This window comes from Centruroides vittatus, unplaced genomic scaffold (genome assembly GCF_030686945.1).
Source record: "Centruroides vittatus isolate TY-2023 unplaced genomic scaffold, ASM3068694v2 contig_18, whole genome shotgun sequence".
NCBI lineage: Eukaryota > Metazoa > Arthropoda > Arachnida > Scorpiones > Buthidae > Centruroides > Centruroides vittatus.
The window spans coordinates 4,901,572-4,924,983 of record NW_027121101.1 but is presented as its reverse complement, the minus strand read 5'-3'; the positions used below and the strand labels follow the sequence as shown (position 1 = coordinate 4,924,983).

Below are 23,412 nucleotides of genomic sequence, written 5' to 3'. Positions count from 1 at the left end.
GGGCGGCTGACACCCACGCTACGCCACTGACTACAGTTATTTAATATGACAAAGAAAAAACAACTTTTTATAAATTAAAAAAACGCAATTCTTAACAAAACATAACAAATTCGAAAAAGAAAACCGCAATTACAACAAAAATTTAAAGAAAAATTACAAGACAGATTATAGGGATGAATAAACAAAATTTATTATTATATCTTCACTTTTTGTACTTTATGAACTAAGAAATTGTCACTCAGTTCATCGTAATCGAGGCTCACCGGTGGCCAAGCGGTTCCGTTTCCCAAACACTGGTGGTGGGTTCGCGCCACTCCAGGACGAGCCGAACACGTGGAGTTTTCGGTTTTCTCCACCTCTTTAGTAACATGAAGAAAACTCGGAAAACTCTACCTGGCCAACCCGCCACCCACTATCAGCTTTCGGTTGTTTTATTTGTGGCTTTTCCGTCTTTAGCAATGCTACTTAGCACGAGAAAAAAAAAAAATCTTGTTTTATTAGCATTGTGATAAGAATAGTACTGAATATTATGTATTATTTATCACAAAAATATTTTTATTTTTAAAATATATTTAGCCCAACATAAATGATATCCAATTTAAAAAAAAAAGTCGAGCTGGCAACACTCTATTTAGATTGAAAGTGTCTTGGAGGAGGGCGCTGAAGAATAATCAAATCATTGAAGCGATTCAGTTTATCCTTCTGTCTGCGGTTTCTGTCTTCATTTTATTTTGACGTTTGCAATGTTTTCCGAAATGATAATTTGGTAATTTATTAATAAGTAAGTCGTTGTAAAAATGGTAAATATATTTTAAAACTATTTCGTTTAGCTAGTAAAATAATACTAGTGGAAATATTTAGTCTGATCGTATGAACTCCCTACTGTATCATATATAACATTTAATTACTATTCTGCCTTTAACAATTTTACAATCATACATCTTTACTATAATAATTGATATATTTCAAATGTTATATTTATAGATTTTTACATTGAGAAGCAATTTTACAACGTTAAATACCAAAATTAAACTTTTTCTACTGTTAATTAATCGATTAACTATTAAACTAATATGTAACAAAGCTGATATATATATTATACATTAATATATACATCTACTGTGTAATTAATTAATCGTAAACTGTAGATATAACCTATGTGTTATCATTTTAAAGGTATTATATATTTATTAAAATATATCTCTTGTTTGATGATAAAATCCATTGATATTCTCTTTATATATATGTAACAATAGGAAAAAATATAGGGCATACAATTATATTTCTTGAAAGAAAAGTTTTTATAATTTGGAAGTATTTTAAAATTAATTTCAAAGGAAATAGTGTTTTTAATAAATGAAATTAACCCGGTCAATGTTAGGGAATGAAAATTTTTAATCATTAGTTCCAGTAATTAGGATAAATTCAAAGGAAAAAGGCAAAAGTGGATTAATCTTTTCAAATGTCAGAATTGAGTTAACAGTGCCATACTTTATGTATTAAATATTATATCTCTAACAGAATGAAAGATTAGTATAGTTTTGATTAAGTATCGATGGAAACAAAACAAGTATAACAGTGAAATATAAAGAACTAGCGTGGACTGTCTTTATAGCACAGTATTTTGACTGTTAAAAAAAAATACAGGGTTTGACCACTTGTGCTCAGTTTTTAAATTTAATGCAAGACTAAAAGTAAAGGTTATTTAAATGCTAAACATTTTCAGGATACTGTCAAAAAATAGGATAAATATTATATAGTTAATTAACAAGAAAAATGTTTTTGAAGAACATCTTGAGTATATAATTAATTCATTACAGATTTCAATGAGTCCATTCTCTTTTAAATCTGATACAAAAATAAGAAAAGTCCCAAAACACGTCATACTTTTTAGAAACCAGGATGGAAATACTTTTAATCTGGAAAACATTTTTGGAATCCTGTATTCCAACTCAGATCCTCCTGTATAAAACTCAATAAGTAAAATAAATATTGATATATTAATTTTATTCCTAATGTTTTCTCAGGTGTTTTGATTTTAATTCTTGTTTGCAGTTTTGTCTTTGATAGGATGTAACTAATGTGAATTAATACAGAGGTATAACACATACATTCTTGTTTATCTTTTAAATTCTGTGTTGGATACTATGTTGTGAGAAAATTTGGCAGAAATACTGAAGTAACTACAATTTTTTCAGCTTTTACCAGTTTGTCTTAGAGTTTTGACTCTTACAGGTTTTATTATGTATTAATTTCAAAATGAGGAAAAATCCAATTTTTTCTTCCACCTCTAAAGGCTGTGGTGATGTGCCTTTCCCTTCAACATCAGATGACTTTGGCTATGATTGATGACTATGAATCATTTTACTCAGTATGATTAATATGACATACTCTGTATTTCCTCAATTGCAATTCATGCTTTTTACTCATTTTTAATTGTCCAAAGTAAAGATGTCTTGTTTGCTATCCAAAACAATTGTCTACTGTCCAAAACATTCATATGTTCAAATAAACTTTGCTGGAAAAATTGCTCAAATTAAATATCTTTTTAATGTTTAAAATGACTTCAAGATGACATTATGATGCGACATTAAAACAAAGTTATTATATAGGCACAAGAGAATGGAAATAAAACACACAGATGATAATATTACTATTTCATAGCATTTGTATTGTTATTCTTCCTGCTGCTGTTTGATAAATCTTAATAAAATTGATTATTTAAAAATTTTTTCCTTCATAAAAATAATCTTAAAATTTGATTTTCAAACTCAGGATGCATTTTGGAATTGAGGAGATCTGGTAATTTCCTTGTGATCAGATATGTGGGAAAAAATTTTTAACATGTAGGATAGTTACATATGCAAGATAGCAAGTGAGTGTATTGAAGTAGTTATTAGTGATTATTCATTATTATTGTTAATAAATTTAATATATTATTAAAATATTAATCACTTAATATTAATTAAAACTTTTCTTTCATTTTACTATTTTATGTATTTTCAGGTGTGTAATATAACATATATATATATATATATTAATTTTTTTGTGACAAACAATTCAATATAGGTATTATAAAAAATGTATTTTGTAAGACATTAACATTTTAACATGCTTCCTAGTAGGGCATATTGTTATAATATGGGATCCATTGTTACAGGGTTTCAAAATGAAGACAAAAATGTTATATGAAGAAAATTATTTGATACTTATTTTGCTAATTAATACATTAATTGTGTTTACTTCTAACATTGTAAAATCAATTATTTAGAGTAGTAGTTAATGTGTTTTGAATTTAAAAAATAAAAAATAAATGGTAACTTAATTTAGAACAAACATTTTTAGAACAAATTGTGACAAAAAGTTTTAACATAATTTTTCAAGTGATTAATTACAAAATAGTTTAATAGTTTGTGCAACATGACAAAAAATTGAAAAGTGGGGGAATAAATTTTGAAATAAAAATTTCAGATGCACAGATAAAACAATGACACTATTGTGGCTATTGACACAAGAATTAGCCCATCATGTAGTACAACTGATACATTGTATCTATTCTTTGATTGCCTTTTGATGGCGACTGGTTTCAGGCATTTCAAACAAAAAGTTATCTTTACCACTTATGTCTAATTCTTGTTTTTCCTTCTGAAAATTGCTCTGCTGTCTTTTTTTTTTTTTTTTTTTTTTTGTTGCTGTTGTTGAAATTTTTGCTTTCTAAGATCTCTATTGAATGATTTTCTCTTATTTGTTAGGTTTTTAATTTTTGAAGATTTAGTTTATTTTTTCTCCAGTATTTTTCATGGAGTACTGGTTAAAACACAAGATTTATTCCTGTGATCAGTTTTTGTTTGTACTCTTGTACCGTCAGATAGATATGAATCTCTTTTGTATTCTATATGCCACACTTGTTAGTTTTCTGATTGTTTCAGACTGTAAAAATCTTGGAAGAGATTAGTTTATCATCATTGTTAACAATAATTTCTGCTTCATTATAAATTTTATTAAATGCTATAGTTTTCAGCATTTAAAATGTGAGAACCATTGAATTCTCTTTAAAATGTGAGAACCATTGAATTGTCCAATGGCATGAAGTCTTCTTTACTGAATATATATCTTAATAGTCATGGTCATATATCACTTGAATGAAAACCAATAATTATAATCTTGAATTTGAAGCATTTGGTAAAGACATTCAACAATATAGGAATTTTATAAATGACCATTATCATTTCCAGGTTGCTTTTCATTCATTCATTCATTAAAAATAGAATTATAAGTTTTCAATAATTCATATACGGATATGTCTAGTAACTGGAGTTTGTGATAAGTGGGGAGGTATAGATAAAAGGACTATACTGTTGTCTGACAATACAGTAGAGCATTGATTATCCGACTCAATTGGGGACTGGGTTTGGTCGGATAACTGAAAAAACGGATAACCGAAAAATATGAAAAAATACATTATTAGTATAGTATATTAGTATATCCCATGTAATTAGTATATTAGTATATCGCTATTAACCTACTTCGCATTGAATTTTCATCGATGTTGAGCCTAACAAAATTTTTTTAAAAATAATAATCATGTCGCTATTGTATTGTTAAAAATTATTTCTTTATTTTGCACAAAATAAATACAAAAATAAAACAAAAATTGAAAATTAAGCCTGGTTTAAATACTGGTCTCCCTTTCATGGTCGAGCCAATGTTGCCAGCTAAAACATGCAAACATTTAACAAAAATAATATTAAAGTAGCCAAGACATAGCCAAATATTGTAGCGCCACATCACTATCAGACACTTGAATTTGCCAACTAGAACGCGGTCGGTTAACCGATGCGGCGGTTGATCGGGAGTTGGATAATCGATGCTCTACTGTAATTATATTTTCAATTAAAGTGTGATTGTCTAGGATAGTTAAGAGTGGCTGTTGCCTTGTGCACCTAGTGTTGATTATAGTGTTTCATGAAAAGTAAGAATTCTGCTCTAGTGACCCATCTGCTAGGAATGGTTGTTCCTATGCAGCTGGACACCCATCTACTTTAAAATATCTTTTAAAACATTTCCTTGAAATTATGAAAAGAGATGGAATGCTGTTACCAGTGGCATTTATAGGATAAACTACTGTGATATTATCCTGTTCAGCAGTAGTAGTGGAAACTACTTGTTTTATATTCTTTGCAATTACACTCATTAACAAAAAGTTATGCACCTAGATAAAATTGTCTGATTAGTGAAAAACTCTGCATACAGCTGGGTCTTAGACATGTATGTATGTAAATGATTACAGTTGTAGTCAGATTGCGTACCAGGTAATTACATTAAAGAGTATCTTAAAATGCCAATTATCTTTCTGGTTATTTGCAGCGCATTTCCCAGCAAGATAATGCTCAACCACCACAGCTAAGGTTTCTCAGGAATGTTTGTTGCATTTCCACACTTTCTTAGCTTGCATGGTCTCTAGATTTTTTGTGCATCAAGCATTTTAGGATTAAAGGATGGCTGAAGATGGAGGATACCATCTTCAGCCATGTATTAATGTTAAGGATCTGAAATTGCAATATCTGTTGCAGGATAGCATATGATGCCAGCATTCCTTATACCTGGTCATATTTTCATATATTCAGACAAGGAGGTCTTGCAACATACTAAGGCAGTGGTTTTCAATCAGGGTGGTGCAATGACACTTAAGGCCAGGGGTGCACAACCTGTGGCCCACGGACGGACAGTACAGGCCAAATTCCTTCTTTCGAAGTTTCTAAGTATAGAATTTTTTCCCTTTCACAAAGTCATTAGCGCCCAACTTTTTTATGACTCCCTGAGGTGAGAAATGGGGTGTTGAAGTTCTATTTCTAGCTAACACACTTTCTGGTTTAGATATAGAATATTTTAAGTCTAATACATAGTATTATAACAATTTTTTGAAGAATCAAATAGAATAAAATGATGTTAGAACATCATTTTCGATGTTATCAGGAAGTTTCTATTTTAGCGGAAAATTTTTAATTTTATTCTTCGGAAAACTTGCTTATTCATCTAAATAGCATCAAATAACATAAAAATAAGTGTAAATAGCGCTGAGAAACCATAAAAATAATGATATTTTAGCATTTGTTTACATTCTAGATTCTGATTGGCATAGTCGAATTTGAATCAATCTTTTCTGAAAAGATGCTTATTCGTCAACCTAATGTCATTCAAACTAGAAAAAACCAACCAGAGTTCAAAAAGGATGTACAAAAGCTATAACAACCAATAATTTACAACAATATTTCTCCATAGACTAAGAATAGAAAAAATTTTTTTTGCATCAAATTTATTATTATTATGTTGGACCAAGAAAATTAATACTGTAGTTGGAATAGAGTCATATGACTAAAAGGAAGCTGTTTGCACTAAAACATTTTGGATTTAATAATTATTTCAAACTGTGTCAAGCCGTAAACTACTTGTGTCAACAAAGAGGGTTGTAAAATGACTCTCCATGTACCTAGAAATCTGCGGTTTATTTTGTTTGAAAGAAAACAGATATACTTAGGTTATTTAAGTAGTAAATTAATTGGAACTTTTTATTTACTTTTATTTTTACATTCTTTTTTTTGTAAATTTAAAATTAAATTATTATTTTTAATTTTTATTTTATTTGAAATTTAACAGTTGTAAACTGTGATATGTTTGTGACAGAAAACAAAAAACAGATTGATTCTAATGCCAATTTGAAACAAGATATCGTAATTTTAATAATTATATTAAAAAAATTCAGATTTCCCGCTGCACTGCCTTAATCACTTTTGATTCATTTCTGAACACCAGGGGGAGGGGTTAAACCTGCCAGGCCATAAATATAATTTAGGTAAGAACGGTAACCACATTTATGATGGATTAGTGACCTGCACCTGGCGAGTTGACGATCTGGCTCACAAATTCTGAGAAATTGTGGAGACGCCTGGACGGGTTGAACGAATTAAGAGCTGCCTGGCCATTTGTCACATGTGTGCATAATAGTCTTCTGCCCCCGCCTCTAGTCTTTAGTCAGAGTGGGTACAGAACAAAGCACATGGTAGGCTAGCTTGCCTTGTCTCAAACATGATTCATTGCAGGCCTTAGAATTTTCGGCACAATGAAACATTGTTTTGCAGAGTAAACAGTATGGCACTGGGCATTAAACGCAAGGTCGATTTCAAGAACTATCAGTTTCAAGAAGTGTGGACTAACAAGTACTGTTTTGTGCAACAGAACAACAGCATTATTTGTCTCTTGTGCAACAGAACAGTAGCAGTGCCAAAAGAATTCAACCTGAAGCGACATCATGAAAATCAACACAAGGATTTCCTTCTGCATGGTATGGAATGCAAATGGAAAATCGAACCATTACAACGATCAATAATCAACCAACAAAATGTGTTCAAGAAACAATCTGGAGAATTGGATGTGGCTGTTGAAGCATCCAATATCTGCTAGAAGTATCTGCTTTAATAGCCAAGAATGGGAAACCTTTCACGGACGGTGATATGATAAAAAAAAAAAAAGTGTCTTATCGTCGCAAGTGAGATGTGTCCTGAGAAGACAAAGTGTTTTCAAACAATCAGTCTTAACTGCATGATAATACAATGGAGAATCTTGCAAATTGCATCAGACATTTCTGGCCAATTTTACATTTTAGTTGCAAGTGTGCTGTGCTTATTTTTCTTTGGCTGTGGATGAATCCACTGACATATCATTAACAGCATAAGTGATTATGTTTATTAGAAGTGAAACACTTCTAATAAACATAATCACTTAATACTGTATTCACTTATCATCATCATTAAATTCACACTAATAGTTTCATTCTGTTCCAATGCCTTCTTTTTGGTGCATAAATGTTTTTGGTCAGAGTATTTTGCATATACTTTGCATGGTTCAATAGTCATACTAGTCACATCCTTGTTCTAAACTTCATGGTAGTTAAAGTAATTCTTGTCAGGAATTTCACTAAGATTATTGAAAATTTTTGTTTATTGAAGCTTGTCATGCAGCTAAGGCTAGTGGATTTTGGTTTACTAAGGCAGAGATTGTTTTGTTTAAGAAATCCTAAGAGCCAATCTTTAGGAGCTTTTTATTTTCATTCCAATTAAATTTTGCTGCAATTTTAGAGTCTTTTTAATATTCATATGCTAATGATTTGGCATTGATTGTTGTAAGTCCAAAAAATATCCTTGCTGAATGCTTAATAAATTCAGCCAGTTTTTTCTGATCACTGGAAAAAAAAATTGCCTTTTGGTTTGGCATAGCTTGTTTTCATTTCTAAATTTTGCTTCCTTGTTTTAATTTTTTCGCATATCTGAATAATGTCATGTTTACAATGTTGACAGGTCACATTGTCTCTGTGACCTGTCTCAGAAAATTGCTATTAGTCGTTACATTTTTCAGCAGATTGCTTTAATCAATCTGATGATGTCTCTCTCTTCTCTCCTCTATCAGTTTTATGCTTGTAATTCCATACCATTTTCTAAAAACAAAAACAATCATTTAATATTGCATTGAAAATGTAGGTTGGGGCATATTGTTATACTGTAACAATGTGTCCCCAACATGTTGTAACAACTTGTCCTATAAGATTATATTTTACTAACAGCATGTTTTTTTCCAGAAACTAATTAATAGTTTTATATTGTTAGAACATAACTACTGTATTAATAACACAACTAGTAAAGTAATGAAAAACTACTAATCTTGTGAAATGCTTTGAGATACACAGATGAAATGAAAATGATGTAAAGTAATTTTGAAGCATGAAAATAGAAAAAATGATGTCACAGCTTGACAGCTCTCTTCAGATCGATGAACAGAAAATGACGAACCATGGGACTACTGACAGGCAGTGTTAATATTACATTTCCTTCTGAGACTTTAAACTAATCTTTAACAAGTTGCCCTAGTAACAAGCCTCACTTTTTCCTATTGTAGAGTTTTAAAAACATCCATTAAGAATTATTGAAAAAATTGAAAATAACATAAAAATATTAGTTTATATTTTCACATAATTTAAGTAATGATTAACTTTATTGTACTTTGAATATATATTGCACAACAAATATATTTAAATATGTTTTAGGAGATATCTTCTGTTATCACAATGCCAGGCATCAAAGAAGAGATTAATGAAAGTGATGGAGAAGAATTGGATCAAGATTCACCAGAGAGTGAAAAAACTAGTAATGAAGAATCTGATTCAATATCTGGATCAGGAACTGAAGATGATGATAGTTCTGGTTTGTTGTTGCTTATTTATATTAAAGTTTTAAAATAAGTTTATTTTAAAGTATTTTAAAACAATTAGTACATGTTAATATTTTTATTAAAAATCATCATCAAAGTTTATAAGGAGTCATCCACATATGTAATACTTGTATAATAATAAACCAACAAAAGTTTTTTTAATATATTATAAACTATATGAAAGAGTTCTATTAATAAAAATGTTGTTATTATTTTGAGCTTAAGAGGGCATTGTGAAAACATTATTATTTGGGAGTAATGAATTTTAGAGTATGATTACAAAAAATAATGATATAATGATTGATGGAATTATATAAACATTTTAAAGCCAAGATGATTATATCAAAACCAAACAATTACCAGATTAAATCAGACTACATTTCCTCTACTAGTAATTATTAAATACTGAGTATTTAATAATTATTATTAGTAGTTGAATTTAGCCAAATTTAATCCTGTAATCATTTGGCTTTGATTGATGCAATTTTTAAATTTGTCTAGTAAAACAACTATTTTACAATTAAGAGGTTATTTCTTATCTATTTACTTCAAAAACAAACAGTTTTAATACAATTTACATTCTAATAGGATTAATAAGCATATTTAGTTTCTGTTTATCAATGTTTGCTTGTATAATGTATCATTATATGTTATATTTATCTTACAGGTGAATTTACAAGATGTTTTGAAAATACGTTAATAATTTTTAATAAGTGATTTTTATTTGAACGAAAAAGTTTCAAAAAAGTATAATCACTTTTTTCCCACTAAACCAAGTGTAGGGAATGCCTTTCTTACCAAAATTATTTTTGGATTTTAAGTAAATTTTAAAAAAGAATTTTTTCTTAAGAAGGGAGCTTCTTAACAACAAAGAACTTCTTTGTTGTTCAAACTGTCTGATGAAGTTATGGATATTGATTGTGTATTTTGAAGAGTTTTTCTTTTTTCTTGTTTTACTATAATTTTCTGTTGTTTTTGTGTTTAAAATAAACTTACAAGCTAAGTCATCAGGGATAAAATGCAATTGTTTTGCACTGAGACATTACAGCTTTTATATATTTGATGACAGTGAGTGGGATACAAAGATGATCACCAACCAGGTCAAGGAGGATTCAAAAAATCAATTCCAGTCAAAGTGAATCCCTGGAGACATTTTGGATGTCAAGAGTAAAAATTGTAATAATGATGCAGTCAAATATCAGTTGGATTATATAATTATGGATAGAGTAGAGAAAGAGTGAGAGCGTGAAAGGAGAGAGCTCAAATTAGAAAAATTAAAAATAGTTTGAAAGAGAGATTGAGCTGGAGAAATTCACTCAAAGATGAATTTAAGCAAATAGTAGAGATGTGGAAGTGGATAATCAAGAGTTGATTAAATTAAGACTTGATTCAAAAATTTGATCCAGAGAATATTGACATCAGTATATTTTATCACATTTGATTGGATTGAACTTGATGAATGTAATGCAGCGTATTGTTTAGAAACCAGCAGAATAAGCAGATAACTATAGACACATCAAAAAGTATCTTGTACAAAAATTTTAATTGAATACAGAAAAATTCCATCAAAAGTTTGGTTAAGAAGAGACTAAAGAGTTTTGGAAAAATTATATTTTTGAAATTATTAATACTACGTATTGCAGCAAGTGGACCAGAGGATCAGAAACAACAGAGTATGAAACCTTGCCGAATCTATTCATTTTGAAACAAATGAGTCAAGTTTTGGCTGAAGTACAAGAATACTTTATATATTAGTAGGCCAAGGTTGTCTCTTTGAAAAGGTGTTGAGTATGTTGTCCAAATATGATGACATCCAATGAGAGAATTTAAATCCAACAAAAAGTAGTGTTTTTTAGATAAATCATCCAATAGTAACAGTAACAGAAAAACTGGTCAGGGAAGAGCCATCAGAAAACTAGAAGGAAGGCTACTGGTGTCAGGTGGACATCCTTTAAATAAAGATGTTTCTAAGAAACATTGGCTTTCCAAGTGTTATGAATATGAATGTATAGATTATTTGCAACAGCAGTGCCCAAGAATTGTTGGATACTCCAAGAGTAATAATTACAGGGAAGTTTAGAGAGATTAAGACCAAATCTGCAGTCCTACGTAATCTAGATCAAGAACTGCAGAAATGTGGCCTGATATCTGTTTGCATTTCCCTGTTATCAAGTTGGAAAGATAGATGCAGATTTTGTCACAAATAGATGAACCTGATGATTTACACTGAAACCGAAAATAAAATTTAAAATAAAATAAAAATTAATTAATTAATTTAAATTTAAATCAAAGCAATTGAAATATAATATTTCAATGTGTGGATAAAGTACTTGTCTGTCTTGATTGATTTGGTTATATTTCATCCAGGCAAAGTCGCGTCTCTGTTTTATAGCACTTTTTTGTAAAATGGTGGTTTTGGTTGGTGTTGATGGAATATTTTGCTTTTAATATTTATATAAACTATAAAATGGATATTGATAATATTATATTGTATTTGTAGGTATTTTTATGAATGAAATACAGCTAAAAAGGTAAAACGGCTTTGTTTTGGGCATCGGGAACAGATTAAAAGAAGAATTTCAGACACTGCTGAATTGTTCTGTCAGAAAAGCAAATAAGTGGTATGAAAAGGTGGACAAATGAATACCTCATCTGAAAGGCAAACACACAACAAATGCCAATTAGTAATGAGATCAGGAAAAAGTTAAGAATTAAAAGATCTGAGTACAGTGTGAGTTTCAGACTTTCTTTCAGCTAGTTTCTTTCAGACAGGATTTAAAGGATTTTGAGGAAAGCCAGTACAGTGTAAATCAGAAATGATTGCAAACTGCTCACTAGTACACAAGGTTTTGATCTTTATTTTGGTTATGCCCTAGTTGTGTTACCATAGTGAGAGCAAGAACATCAATATCCTGTATGTGTGGGTATTGCCCCATCCTGTATATACAGGATATTAATGTTTGACAATTTAAGGGCTGATAGAGATCAATGAGCATTTTTTATGAAGCAACTTAGGATCAGAATATCTCAAACAAAAATTAGCAGCTCTAGGCCTGCAGAAAATTTGGATGTGGCTGTGTGGTAGGCAGCTGTCATTATGCTTTATATTTTGGCTGCTTTTCATATGTATGTTTTGTGATAATGAGTACTAGGTACTGTACATACAGTACAGTGAGTGAAACTGTTATGTTTTATGTATTTACAATAAATATTTGAAATGGTGACCACCAACGTCATTACATAGAGTACAACAAACTATATTTTGTTGTACTTTCTTGAAGCGTACTTGTTGTTCGGATAGTATCAAAAGCTGAAATTATAGATGCACAATTTTTCCTTTTGTTTCTATCAATGTTTCATACAGGGCTGCATTTAAACATTTATCATGGTATATGAGGCTGATTTTGTCAACCTATACTTATGGCTGATATCAATGGTTCGTACAAAGTGCCATTCAAGAAGGCTAACTCTTCTCTCCCATTCTTCTGTCGCTTATGTCCCATTATGTTAGTGTATTTATCTTAACTTACAAAAACTTTTTGGAAAAAGAATTAGCTAGCAAAATACCCTTGCTTAAGAATGTGTGTTGCACAACAATTAGTCTTTGCACAAATGGTTTGATACCATCTCCAGCATCAGGGAATTTTTGCAAGGTGCTCATTACTATGACTACTTTTAACTGTATACTATTGGTGTCTACAGCTGCAGTGGTGTGCACAAAGGGATGAATAGTCTTCTCAGATGAATCCCACTTCTGTCTGCATCCATATCTGGCAGTACTGCAGTGGGAGACTTAAGTGAGGCCTGCATTATGCAACATCATACCAGTCCAGTACCTGATGTTTCATTAATTGAAAATTATTGGGTTTCCAATTCTCTCCTTCAAGTTTCAGGAAAGCTATGCTAGAGCCTTTGAGAGCCTTTGTCAGGTTTTTTTTTATGACTTTGCTGACTATTCACTGGAATTTGCTAGTATTTGGAAGGTGAGACACCTATCTCAAACCCTAGGCTGATATCAATAGTTATTGATAGTTGATTTTAGTTTTGTGAACTTTTGTCATTGTTGTTAAGAAAATATTTTGAAATTAAATTTATGATTTGTATTAATAATCAAAGAAAGATCACTCAAATTGATAAAAAAAACTTAGATGATGTTTAAACAGGTCAAGCACCTGGGATTTTTATGAAAAATATATGGTTAAAGTTAAAATTACTTTCAAAATTGAAATAGAGACAAAATGGATATGTTTTATTTTGCATCCAACATACAGAAACCATAGTGCTGCTTGAATTTTCTGCTAGTTTTTCATGTTTAAGGAAATCTTTTTTAATAATTGTTAAGATGATCAAGTAGCCTAAAAGAGGTTTGAATGAGCATTGTGTATTCCAGAATATGAAAGTGAATTAAAAAATAAGTATTTTTGACAACTTTGTCTTTAATTTATTTGAGAATTATCATTGAATGACCTTTTTATTATTTGAAAAAACTTAATTTTTTAATTAGAACAGAGTGGAAGAAAATTAACTTTAAAAAAAGTGACTTTATTAAATATGTGGATGATTCTTAAATAAAAAAAAAAAAATATTTTTAAAAACTTATTTTATAAATTAAAAGAAATGGATGAAGAGGACTGTGAAAGGCGAAGAACAGAATGCATTGTGGACATGGCAGATTTAGAAAAGCAGTTTATGATACTAAAAGAACAGTAAGTGTATCAAATTTTATTTCCTTGAGTTAAATAAATGAAATAATTTATATATTTGTTATTATATATAAGAACATAATTAATAGAAAATAATACTTTCAATGTTTTATTAATTTTTAAAATATAACTGTGGAAAAATAAAAGCATGTTTTGGAAAAGTTATTCTTACCTTAAAATTATTATTCTAATAGTAATGTACATTATTAATGAACATTTTCATAAATTGAATCATTCTAATGATCTAATAATCAAGTAAAAGTCAAATTTTAATTGCTTAATGACATTTTAAGTATTTATTATTTGAATATATTCAACTAAATATATTTAAGTGCACTCAATGACATATACATGTCTTTCTCATGATATTTATTATTGCGATGCATTAAACATGTTGAGTGGATTGCTAATGATATGTTGTCAGTTACCAGGTCCTCATTATCAAGCAAAAGAGTAAACAGATGTGTTGGAGAGACTGAAAATTTGTTAGACTGGAAAAGTTACAAGAAATATTAAATGTATTCCATACATACTACTAATACTGCATAATTTCTTGTAAATATTATTAATTTAAATATGTGGTTTAATACCACTGAATTTATCAAGATGATTTGGTGATTAATGCTTCACTTGTAATATAAAGACATGTTATGCAATTTTATTTATAAAATGAATATAGAATTTAAAATGTATAGAATGATTTCAATTGATTTTGTTAGCTTTTGTAATTGTTGTTAAGAAAATATTTTGAAATTACATATTTTGATTTTTAATACAGATTATACAAAGAAAGATCTACTCAAATTGATAAAAAATTAGGTGAAGTTAAAACAGGTCAAGCACCTGAATATCTACAACCTTTAGAAGAATTACAAGAAAATATGAGAATTCGCACAGAGGTAGCAGGTATGAATATTTTGGGATTAGTTAAACCTAACTACAGTATATTAAAATATTAAAATCGATAATTCTGACAAAATTTTAATATATTAAATAAATACATTACAGGAATACTTAAAGAATTAAAAATGACAAATATTAGGAATAAACATGAAGCAGAAAAACTTGCTTCTGAGCAAAATTTTGAGGTAGATACATATTTTATCTCATCTGAAGTTTTGAATTTAACATAAATAATCTTAAGATTCAGTTATATCAATGTAATCCAAAATTTATCTTATAAAGTATTTTTTTAGGATTTTTGATTAATTTTTTTTATTTAGAGTGAAAAATCATTATTAAAAGATTCAATAAAATGTGAATTAGAAGAAAAGATTCGTCGACTTGAAGAAGATAGAAATAGTATTGACATAACTTCAGGTTTGTTTAAATTTTATTACTTTGTGAAAATTTGGAATGTATAGATATCCATGTCTAAGAGGCAATCTGGGATTTTGCAATGAGGCAAATTATTTGTCAGTTTTAAATTTCAATTACAAACTCATTAAACATCTATTTCTTTACAAAAAATATAATTATAATTAAAATTATAATTAAAACATGCCAGGACAAAATTCATACTTTACAATATTAAATTCACAGAAGCAATCACAAAATCGTTGTGTTTTCTTTTAACGTCCTTTTTGCACTCGGGAAATAACTGTCTTTACGGCGGAGTCGACCTACAAAAGAAGGTCGACTCCGCCGTAAAGACAGTTATTTCCCGAGTGCGAAAAGGACGTTAAAAGAAGACACAACGATTTTGTGATTGCTTCTGTGAATTTAATATTGTAATCTATTTCTTTGTTTAAAGTTATTAATAGGGTCTTTAGAAAATGTGAAGTCCTTTTGTGCTGCTGACATACTTATGTGCCATTGTAGCTTTACCCAAAACTACCAATACATATGCATGCATATGTTGCCTTTAGTTCGATCCTGTTCATTTTCTATGTTCAGTCCATGCTAAAATTGATGTTATTAGGCATTCCTGCTTGAATTTGTATCTTGAAAGTTGATAAATTTTCAGTAATTCTCTTTGTCTTATAATGTCTAAGATGTCTGTGATATTTGTCATTCTAATAATCTATAAACTCATTGCTCTTGCATTCTTGTTGCTGTAAAGTGAAAGTGAATTTTGATCACTAAAAATAACTAGCCTATATACATTTAAAACAATGGCTCCAGCTTGACTGTGCAATGTTTCATTTTGTTTACACACAACAGCATTATTTTCTATCATTGCTTTTTGTTAATGAACTTTAAACTAATGATGTCATTTCAGTTTTAGTTTATTAATTTTATGTTTTAAGCTATACATTGTAGAAATCTGCTTAATATTAAAGTGCTTACTCATGTATCTACTGTATATAAAAGAATAAGCATGAAAAAATGTCCCACATAGCCAATTAAAATTAGTTTCATCTATATGTGGTCTATATTCTTCAATAAGTCTAATATCACACTCCAGCAAACCAGAAATATTGCCATTATTTCTTTCTCAATTCAAATATTTTATCAAGGATTTCAAGTACTTCATTTTTTAATTTAAAAGTTCATCATAATTTGCATATATTTTGATATTAGTTATATATTATTAATGGTTTCATGTTTATAGTTGTTTGAGATGAAAATGATTACTATTTTGGACAGTAATAATGGTTTGGTTGGTTTTGTTACAGTGCTGTTCTTATTTACCTTTTTATAATTCACTTTCTTAATCAAAAAATTACTTTATAGGATAAAAAATATTTTAATTTTTACAAAGTTCTTATTCTAAATGCCTGTCTAGCTCATAGCTAATCAATGTGATTCATGTAAAACAATGCTTTGTTTTATTAACATGATTATTAACATTTAACTGTAATGGAAACAGATGTAATTTACATTTCAAATTAAAAGTAATTTAAAATATTATTCAGTAGCCAAAACAGTTAGTGCAGTTTATGCAAAAACTGCCCAAACTTTTTTGGTCACTTGATAGCACTGTGGTGTTCTAATTCAAAAGTTACATAAAATATATTTTTGTAACTTTTGAATTAATGTTTCTAAACAGTAATTGGATGAACAAAACAGAATTTTAATATACTATTGGATGGTCTGACTATTCCAATCCATTTCTTCAAAAAGTTGCCTACTGAAAGACAAAAACTTTTTTATTGCATTGTTTCATTTTTATTTTATCTATATCAAATAATAATAATAAAGTATATAATATATATAATACATGTTAAAATAAACTCTAAAATTAAAAAAAAAAAATAAATAGAAAATAATGTTTTGATTTAACACTTAGTTTATTTAAACAGTGAATTGCTGGGGAAAAAATTGAGAGAGTAATGATTATGCATTGAAGGTTACATCCTTTCTGGCAAATTTTTCTGTTTTGCAAAATTGTGATCTAATTTAACATGTTGAACTTTACCACTAGTGAAAAATATTCCTTATTAATTGAAATGACAAATTTCTGAAGATGAGATTTAAAAATGGCAACTATGAAAGAACTTTTTATAATTATATTCTTACAATTATTATAATTAATATTGAAACTTTTATTTTGATAAATGGATAAAGTAAGCATAAAAAACAATGTGTTATCAGCCTCCTCCATGATGATTTCTATGGTTCTTGTATGAGTGCCATTTTATTATTCTTGTTTTGCAAAATGACAGTGAGAATAAAATTCACGATATAGAAATAAACTTTTTTTTTCACATACTGTTTTGATTAGCAAATGTCTGTCTGAATTAGCTTAGAGTTCTTACAGTGAATAAAAGATGAGCTATGAACTTTTCAATCCATGTTATTAAATATTGTGGATATTATAGTAAACTCCAGTTTTTCTTGTTTGCTCTTTATTAACACTATAAAAAAGCATTATTTATAATTACCTTGTTCATTTATGTAATATTTAGTCTTTTGTACATCAATTTATTATTAATAAATTATTAAATTCTATGATTTCTTGGTTTTATAATGTAAAATAAACATTGAAAATTTAATAAAAATATGCATTTTTAAGAATTGAACCAAGAAATATATTTTTAAATACAGTGGGTGATCGGTTAACAAACACTTTTGCAAAAGATTTTTATGTTCGGACAACAAACACATGTTTGGATTACAAACACCTCACAGAACAAACACAAGAAGAAGTGACGTAAAATAATGAATACAGATTAGTCTTTCCTTGTCTTTAGGCAACAATTTGAAACTTTTCAGAGTGTGGGGAAACGTCAACCCAGTATATACTGATTGAATAGTATTCCTCCAAACTTTGAAACTCTCTCTTGTAATTCTAACCTTTTATTTTTCTGACAGAAACAATTTTTTTATAATATTCACAAGACTGTCGGGTGGGCACTCATTAAGTTTTGTATCGGTTTTTATTTTCAAAAAGTGAGAGTATAATAGCAAAGGTAGAACGAGCTTGTGGAGAGGAAAGATGGTGGAGAAATGGGCTCCTGGAATGATGGTCGGTTATCGAGAGATTAAGAGTGTCGAAAGTGGTTGTGTTCGTTGTAGCTACGTGCACCGTCCCCTTCAGCGCCCGATTAGTTGCGATTACTTGTAAATTATAGCCGCATTCGACGCTTTTCTAACAACAGCAACTGGACCGACGGCAAGCCGTTGCCATTGCCGACGTCTTTAGCCGAATCGCTCGCGTCGTCCCGCTAGCTATCTCTTGTTGATTAGGACCGCAATTTCGGCATTTCCCAACTCGATAAGAGGTTCCTAACGCAAAGCTAGCTAGGATGTCCCTATAATTATGCAAATTTTCTTCCTTGATGCGATCGACAAATAGGAGAATAGAGAAATGAAAAATCCAATTTTTTCCCACGCTGGTACTCATGCGTGGGGAACTCACGCATGAGGGGCAGCGGGGGGGGACAACGAGCGATCAGAGAGGAAGGATGGCTGAAACATCGGCTCCGTTAATAATCGCTGATTCCCGAGGGGATAGAAGGTTTTGAGATTCGAGAGTGGTGCAGCCCTTTGTAGCTACGTGTGCCATCCCCCTTCATGCCCAATCACTTTCGATTTACACTAAGTAATGGCCGAAGTAAGTGGGCAGAAGATGTCTGATGTTGCTGAGCAGTATGGCTTGAACAGGTTTACAGTAGGCTGCAGTTCAATCTTATCTAAGAAAGATACAGTATAATCAAGAACACTCAAGCAACTAAAGGAGTAACAAAAATAACATCTGAGAAATAAAGAACTTTGAAGAGCTCATAATGGAACCTGAAACAGATCTGACAAACAGAAGAATGCCAAGAACTCTCGAATGAAGAACACCAAGAAACTCGGCAACATATGTTTTTTCTGAAAAAGAGGAATAATGCTGATATCTGCTATTAAACATCTTTTGAAGAAGTGGGAGGATGTCAATACAACGGTCTTAGAATGGCATCCAAACCAGGTTGAGGTTGATAGGCTTGGGGATCTCTACAATTACAATGCTATTAATTACTTCTGAAAAATCCTGAAGAAGTGATAAAAGCAATTGACATTAGACAGATTCTTTAACCTCCACAAACAAAAAACATGACTAATAAAAATGCAAATTCATGTATATATATGTATTTTTATTATTGCATATAAATAAACATAGTAAGAAAGTATATATTTTTTTTATTTTTTGGGGTCTCCAGAACAAATTAATCAAATTCCCATAAAAACCTATGGTAAATCGATAATTAGTTAATGAACAATTCGGATAGCGAACAAAGTCTTGGAACGGATTATGTTTGTTAACCAATTGCCCACTGTATTGATTTAAGGTAACTTCAATTATTTTTAAGATTTACTATTTCTTAGATTTATGGAATGAACAAGTCAATCCTAAGAAAAATAAAAGGAGAACAGATCCATTAAATCCAGATAAAAGAAAAAAACCAGTAACTGTTTCAGATATCCTTTTTTCTTATTTTATTTTGAACTTAAGTTTGAAAATAAATTTATCATTAAAATTAGTCTATTAATATATAACTATAATTATTTGATATAAATTGTATGATTCTATGAAATAAATATTAATGAATATATTGAAATTAGCTATTGAAATGATTTTAGTATAAATATAATAATAAATAGCATAAGTTAAGTATTTTTTGTTTTTGTATAAATAACAAAATACTTGCTTTGTGCTAATTTTATTTGCTATAAAAATATGCATAAATACTGAGAATATAACTGATTGCATATATAATCTGTAATCAAATGATTAATATGAATAAAAATTACTACAGCTATTCTTATTATTACTATTTAAACAATAAAATTTCCATACTTCCTTTAAAGAAAATTGAAAAATAATCTTATAAATAAAAACTGTCACATCCAAATGAACAGAGTATAGTGTGTTTATCTCATTTGCACATGCATAATTTTCTTATTTTAATTATTTGAATAAAAGAAACTCCCTAGTAACACAAATAAAAATTGAATCAAAATATATCATTATAAATATATAATAAAGTGACCATCCACTCATATTATGGAATAAAGTGACTGTAACACATTAAGTGCCATGTGTTGTAAATATGCAACACACCAAGTAATTCACCCAGGCTGTGTGTTGCAGAAATCAACACACCACTACATTGAAAATTGAGCTGTGTTATTTTGGAGCAAAACATTAGCCATATGAACTTAACAGAAATAGTCAAAGCATAGCCTATGGGAATAGAAATTGCACTTGGTCCAGTAAATTTTTTTATTGATAGAATACAAATAGGAATTTAATTTTTGTCTCCCATAAAATATGAAAATTGAGCAAAATTTTCCTTTTCTAATGTTTTTTCTTTCACAATGAATGTGAATAAGTACAATATCATTAAAATATAAAATATTCAAGAAACAAACTTCATGTTCTCTTAGTGTACAGTACATAAACAGTAAAAAAAAGTTATATTATTTCAGTAATTATTCTGATTCTCCTGGATATGTATCTGTTTATTTATGCAACCTTTAATGTGGTAGTTTTGTTGAATTTAAAAGCTGATGAACATACAAAATGGTATAACGTGATCAGGAAAAAAATCATTCAGGCCACATGTTGCTATTTTCTAACACTGAAAAATTGAGGGAAAAAAATGTTTTTTAACAATGCAGATAAAATTATATTAAATAGCCATAATTTTTGTGTTATTTTGTTCAAAAAAAGGACTATGGCCCACTATTGTGGTGCTTAATGTGTTAAGGGAGTGTCTACTTCATTAAAGTGCACATCTGTAGAAAAAAACAAACATTACTGAAAAGTTTAGATGGGAAATAATTGATTATTATCCCCACAATCTGAACTTGGCATTTTCATATTTTTATCTTTTCTATAAGTTAGAGTTTTTGCATGAAAATGATTGCAGATAGACAGTGACATCCAGGAAACTGTCATCAATTTAACTTGGTTAAATGACCCTAATAACAGAGTACTACTTTTGTTGTTGCTAGCAGATTAAGCATCTGTATTGTGGTTTTAAATACTAAAAGCAGTGATAAGAGGCTTATCAAATAGTCAAAAATGTATATTTAGATAACATTAAGAAACTTGTAAACTGTCATAAGAAATGTTCAGAGAAGCAAAAAGACTAAATTGAAAAATAATTCAAAATTTTTATTAAAAGCAAGTGGTTGATATCTTTTAAAGTTAAGAAGTCCTAGAGTTCACTTTTTTTATCCTAATAAAAAATAAATTGTTTTTTTTTATTTACTTGTATGTATGTAGGTGTGTATAATACAGGATGATTCACATAGGATTGAACACTTAAATGGAATATCTCTGTATAAAATGAAAAGATGAACATGAACAAAAGGTTTCTTTATTTCATGTTGAAGCAGTTGATCAGTTTTATATTACATATTGTTCAAATATGATGGTTCAATCATGAGCTATTGAACAAAGTAGGTGTTCACTTTAGAGGGAATCATCCTATATGATACATACAGCGTAAAAAATGATGACTATGATTGTAGAATTCAATGTCTAAAAATTGCATTAAATAATTATCAAAATAGAAAAGACAATATATTTATATTTTAAATTGATAAATAAATAAATTGAAATATTATGTTGTTAACCTTAATTTAAGTACGGCCATATATTGTATATCTCTTGCACGAAAATGAAATTTTAGAAGATTGGACAACAATTAGAAAGGTAAATTATATTTCTTTTATAAAAGGAATCCAATATACATCTATTAAAGAATAATAATTTATTTTTTAAATAGGCATTAAAAGCAGCAAAACAGAAAAGTGATTGTAAGTAAATGAGTTTTATTAAATAAATAAAGAGATAAACATTTTATGAAGTATGTTAACTTTCAGATGAATTTGCTCCTGTGGAGCAGCGTTTCAATGCCAGATTTACTGATGGAAAATTGTTGTTCAAAGGAGAATGGTTCCACAAAGGTGAACCAGTTATACTAGAAAACAAAACAGAAACTATTATGTAATTATTTTTTGAATTATATATAAACCTTAATTATATTTTTAAATTTAAAAAATAATTTTATAATTGAATTTATAACATTAAAAATCTTAGGGTTCAACTAATATCGATGAATACCAGTGAAGTTGTTTTGCAAAAACAAGATGGAGTTTGTTTAAGGTTATGTATTAGTGACTTTCAAACAGGACGATATAGCATTCACCATTCGCCTGACTAAATATGTAAAAAAATGTAAATATTCAAAGGGGGGAGCAAATTTTTCATATAAACATTTTCATCAGCTCAGCAAGCAAAAATCATATTACTTATATAAAAACAAAATCTGATATCAAATATAGAAAGTGAAATTCAACAAGAATTTGTACTGTTCAAATGTTGAAACCTGATTTTGTTTTACATTTTGCATAAACTTCTGTTTGGAAGACTTTTATACTTCATTAAAATGAAGCTAGTTAATAAAATGGCATCCAAAAGAATTATTCATTTTATTTATAATTATTTTTGACAAGTCATTGTTAAGTAATTTTTGTAAGCTTTTCAGTAACTATATTTTTCCATTTCATTATTGAAATAAATTGGAATATTGGAAAATTTGTGTGCCTGTTTAGAATTTATTCTGTGACTTTTTTTATTCAAACAATAAAAATAATTATCACAATTATAGCCTTATTTCTAATTGTAATAATTTATATTTAATAATAATTTTATTAAACTTGACAGTTAAATTTTAATTAAACAATTAATTTCAGAAAAAAATTTTAAACATTGGATATTATCAAAATGACAATTTTTAATTGCATAATTTGAAATTGACATTGTATGTTGTTTTATTCTGATAATTACAGTAAACAATTAAAATAAAAAATTATATATATCTAACGTAAATGTAACCTTATATCTAACATGTAAATACGTATATATGTGTGCATGTGTGTTAGATATAAGGATACATTTTCTATCTTAAAACAAGTACATTTTTATCTGATGATACTTTTATTAAAAATGGAGTATGTCTAATATTACAAATTATCTTTAGATAGTTTTTATAGAGTTTATCGTAGT

General features: G+C 28.9%; 1 protein-coding gene across 2 annotated transcripts; it reads left to right on the top strand.

Moving 5' to 3' along the window:
- The first annotated feature begins 647 nt into the window (after positions 1–647).
- On the top strand, positions 648–22,945 carry Brms1 (breast cancer metastasis-suppressor 1-like protein). 2 transcript variants are annotated; one of them, XM_067263881.1, is made up of 11 exons: positions 648–781; positions 9,098–9,254; positions 13,877–13,967; positions 14,743–14,870; positions 14,973–15,052; positions 15,188–15,284; positions 19,719–19,811; positions 21,992–22,056; positions 22,130–22,160; positions 22,227–22,350; positions 22,444–22,945. In XM_067263881.1, exons 2-11 carry the CDS (start codon positions 9,119–9,121, stop codon positions 22,565–22,567), a joined length of 969 nt encoding a protein of 322 aa, XP_067119982.1. In that variant the 5' UTR covers positions 648–781; positions 9,098–9,118; the 3' UTR covers positions 22,568–22,945. The 2 variants fall into 2 exon arrangements, with proteins under 2 accessions (XP_067119982.1, XP_067119981.1); XM_067263880.1 differs by having other exon boundaries at positions 648–800.
- The last annotated feature ends 467 nt before the right edge of the window (positions 22,946–23,412 follow it).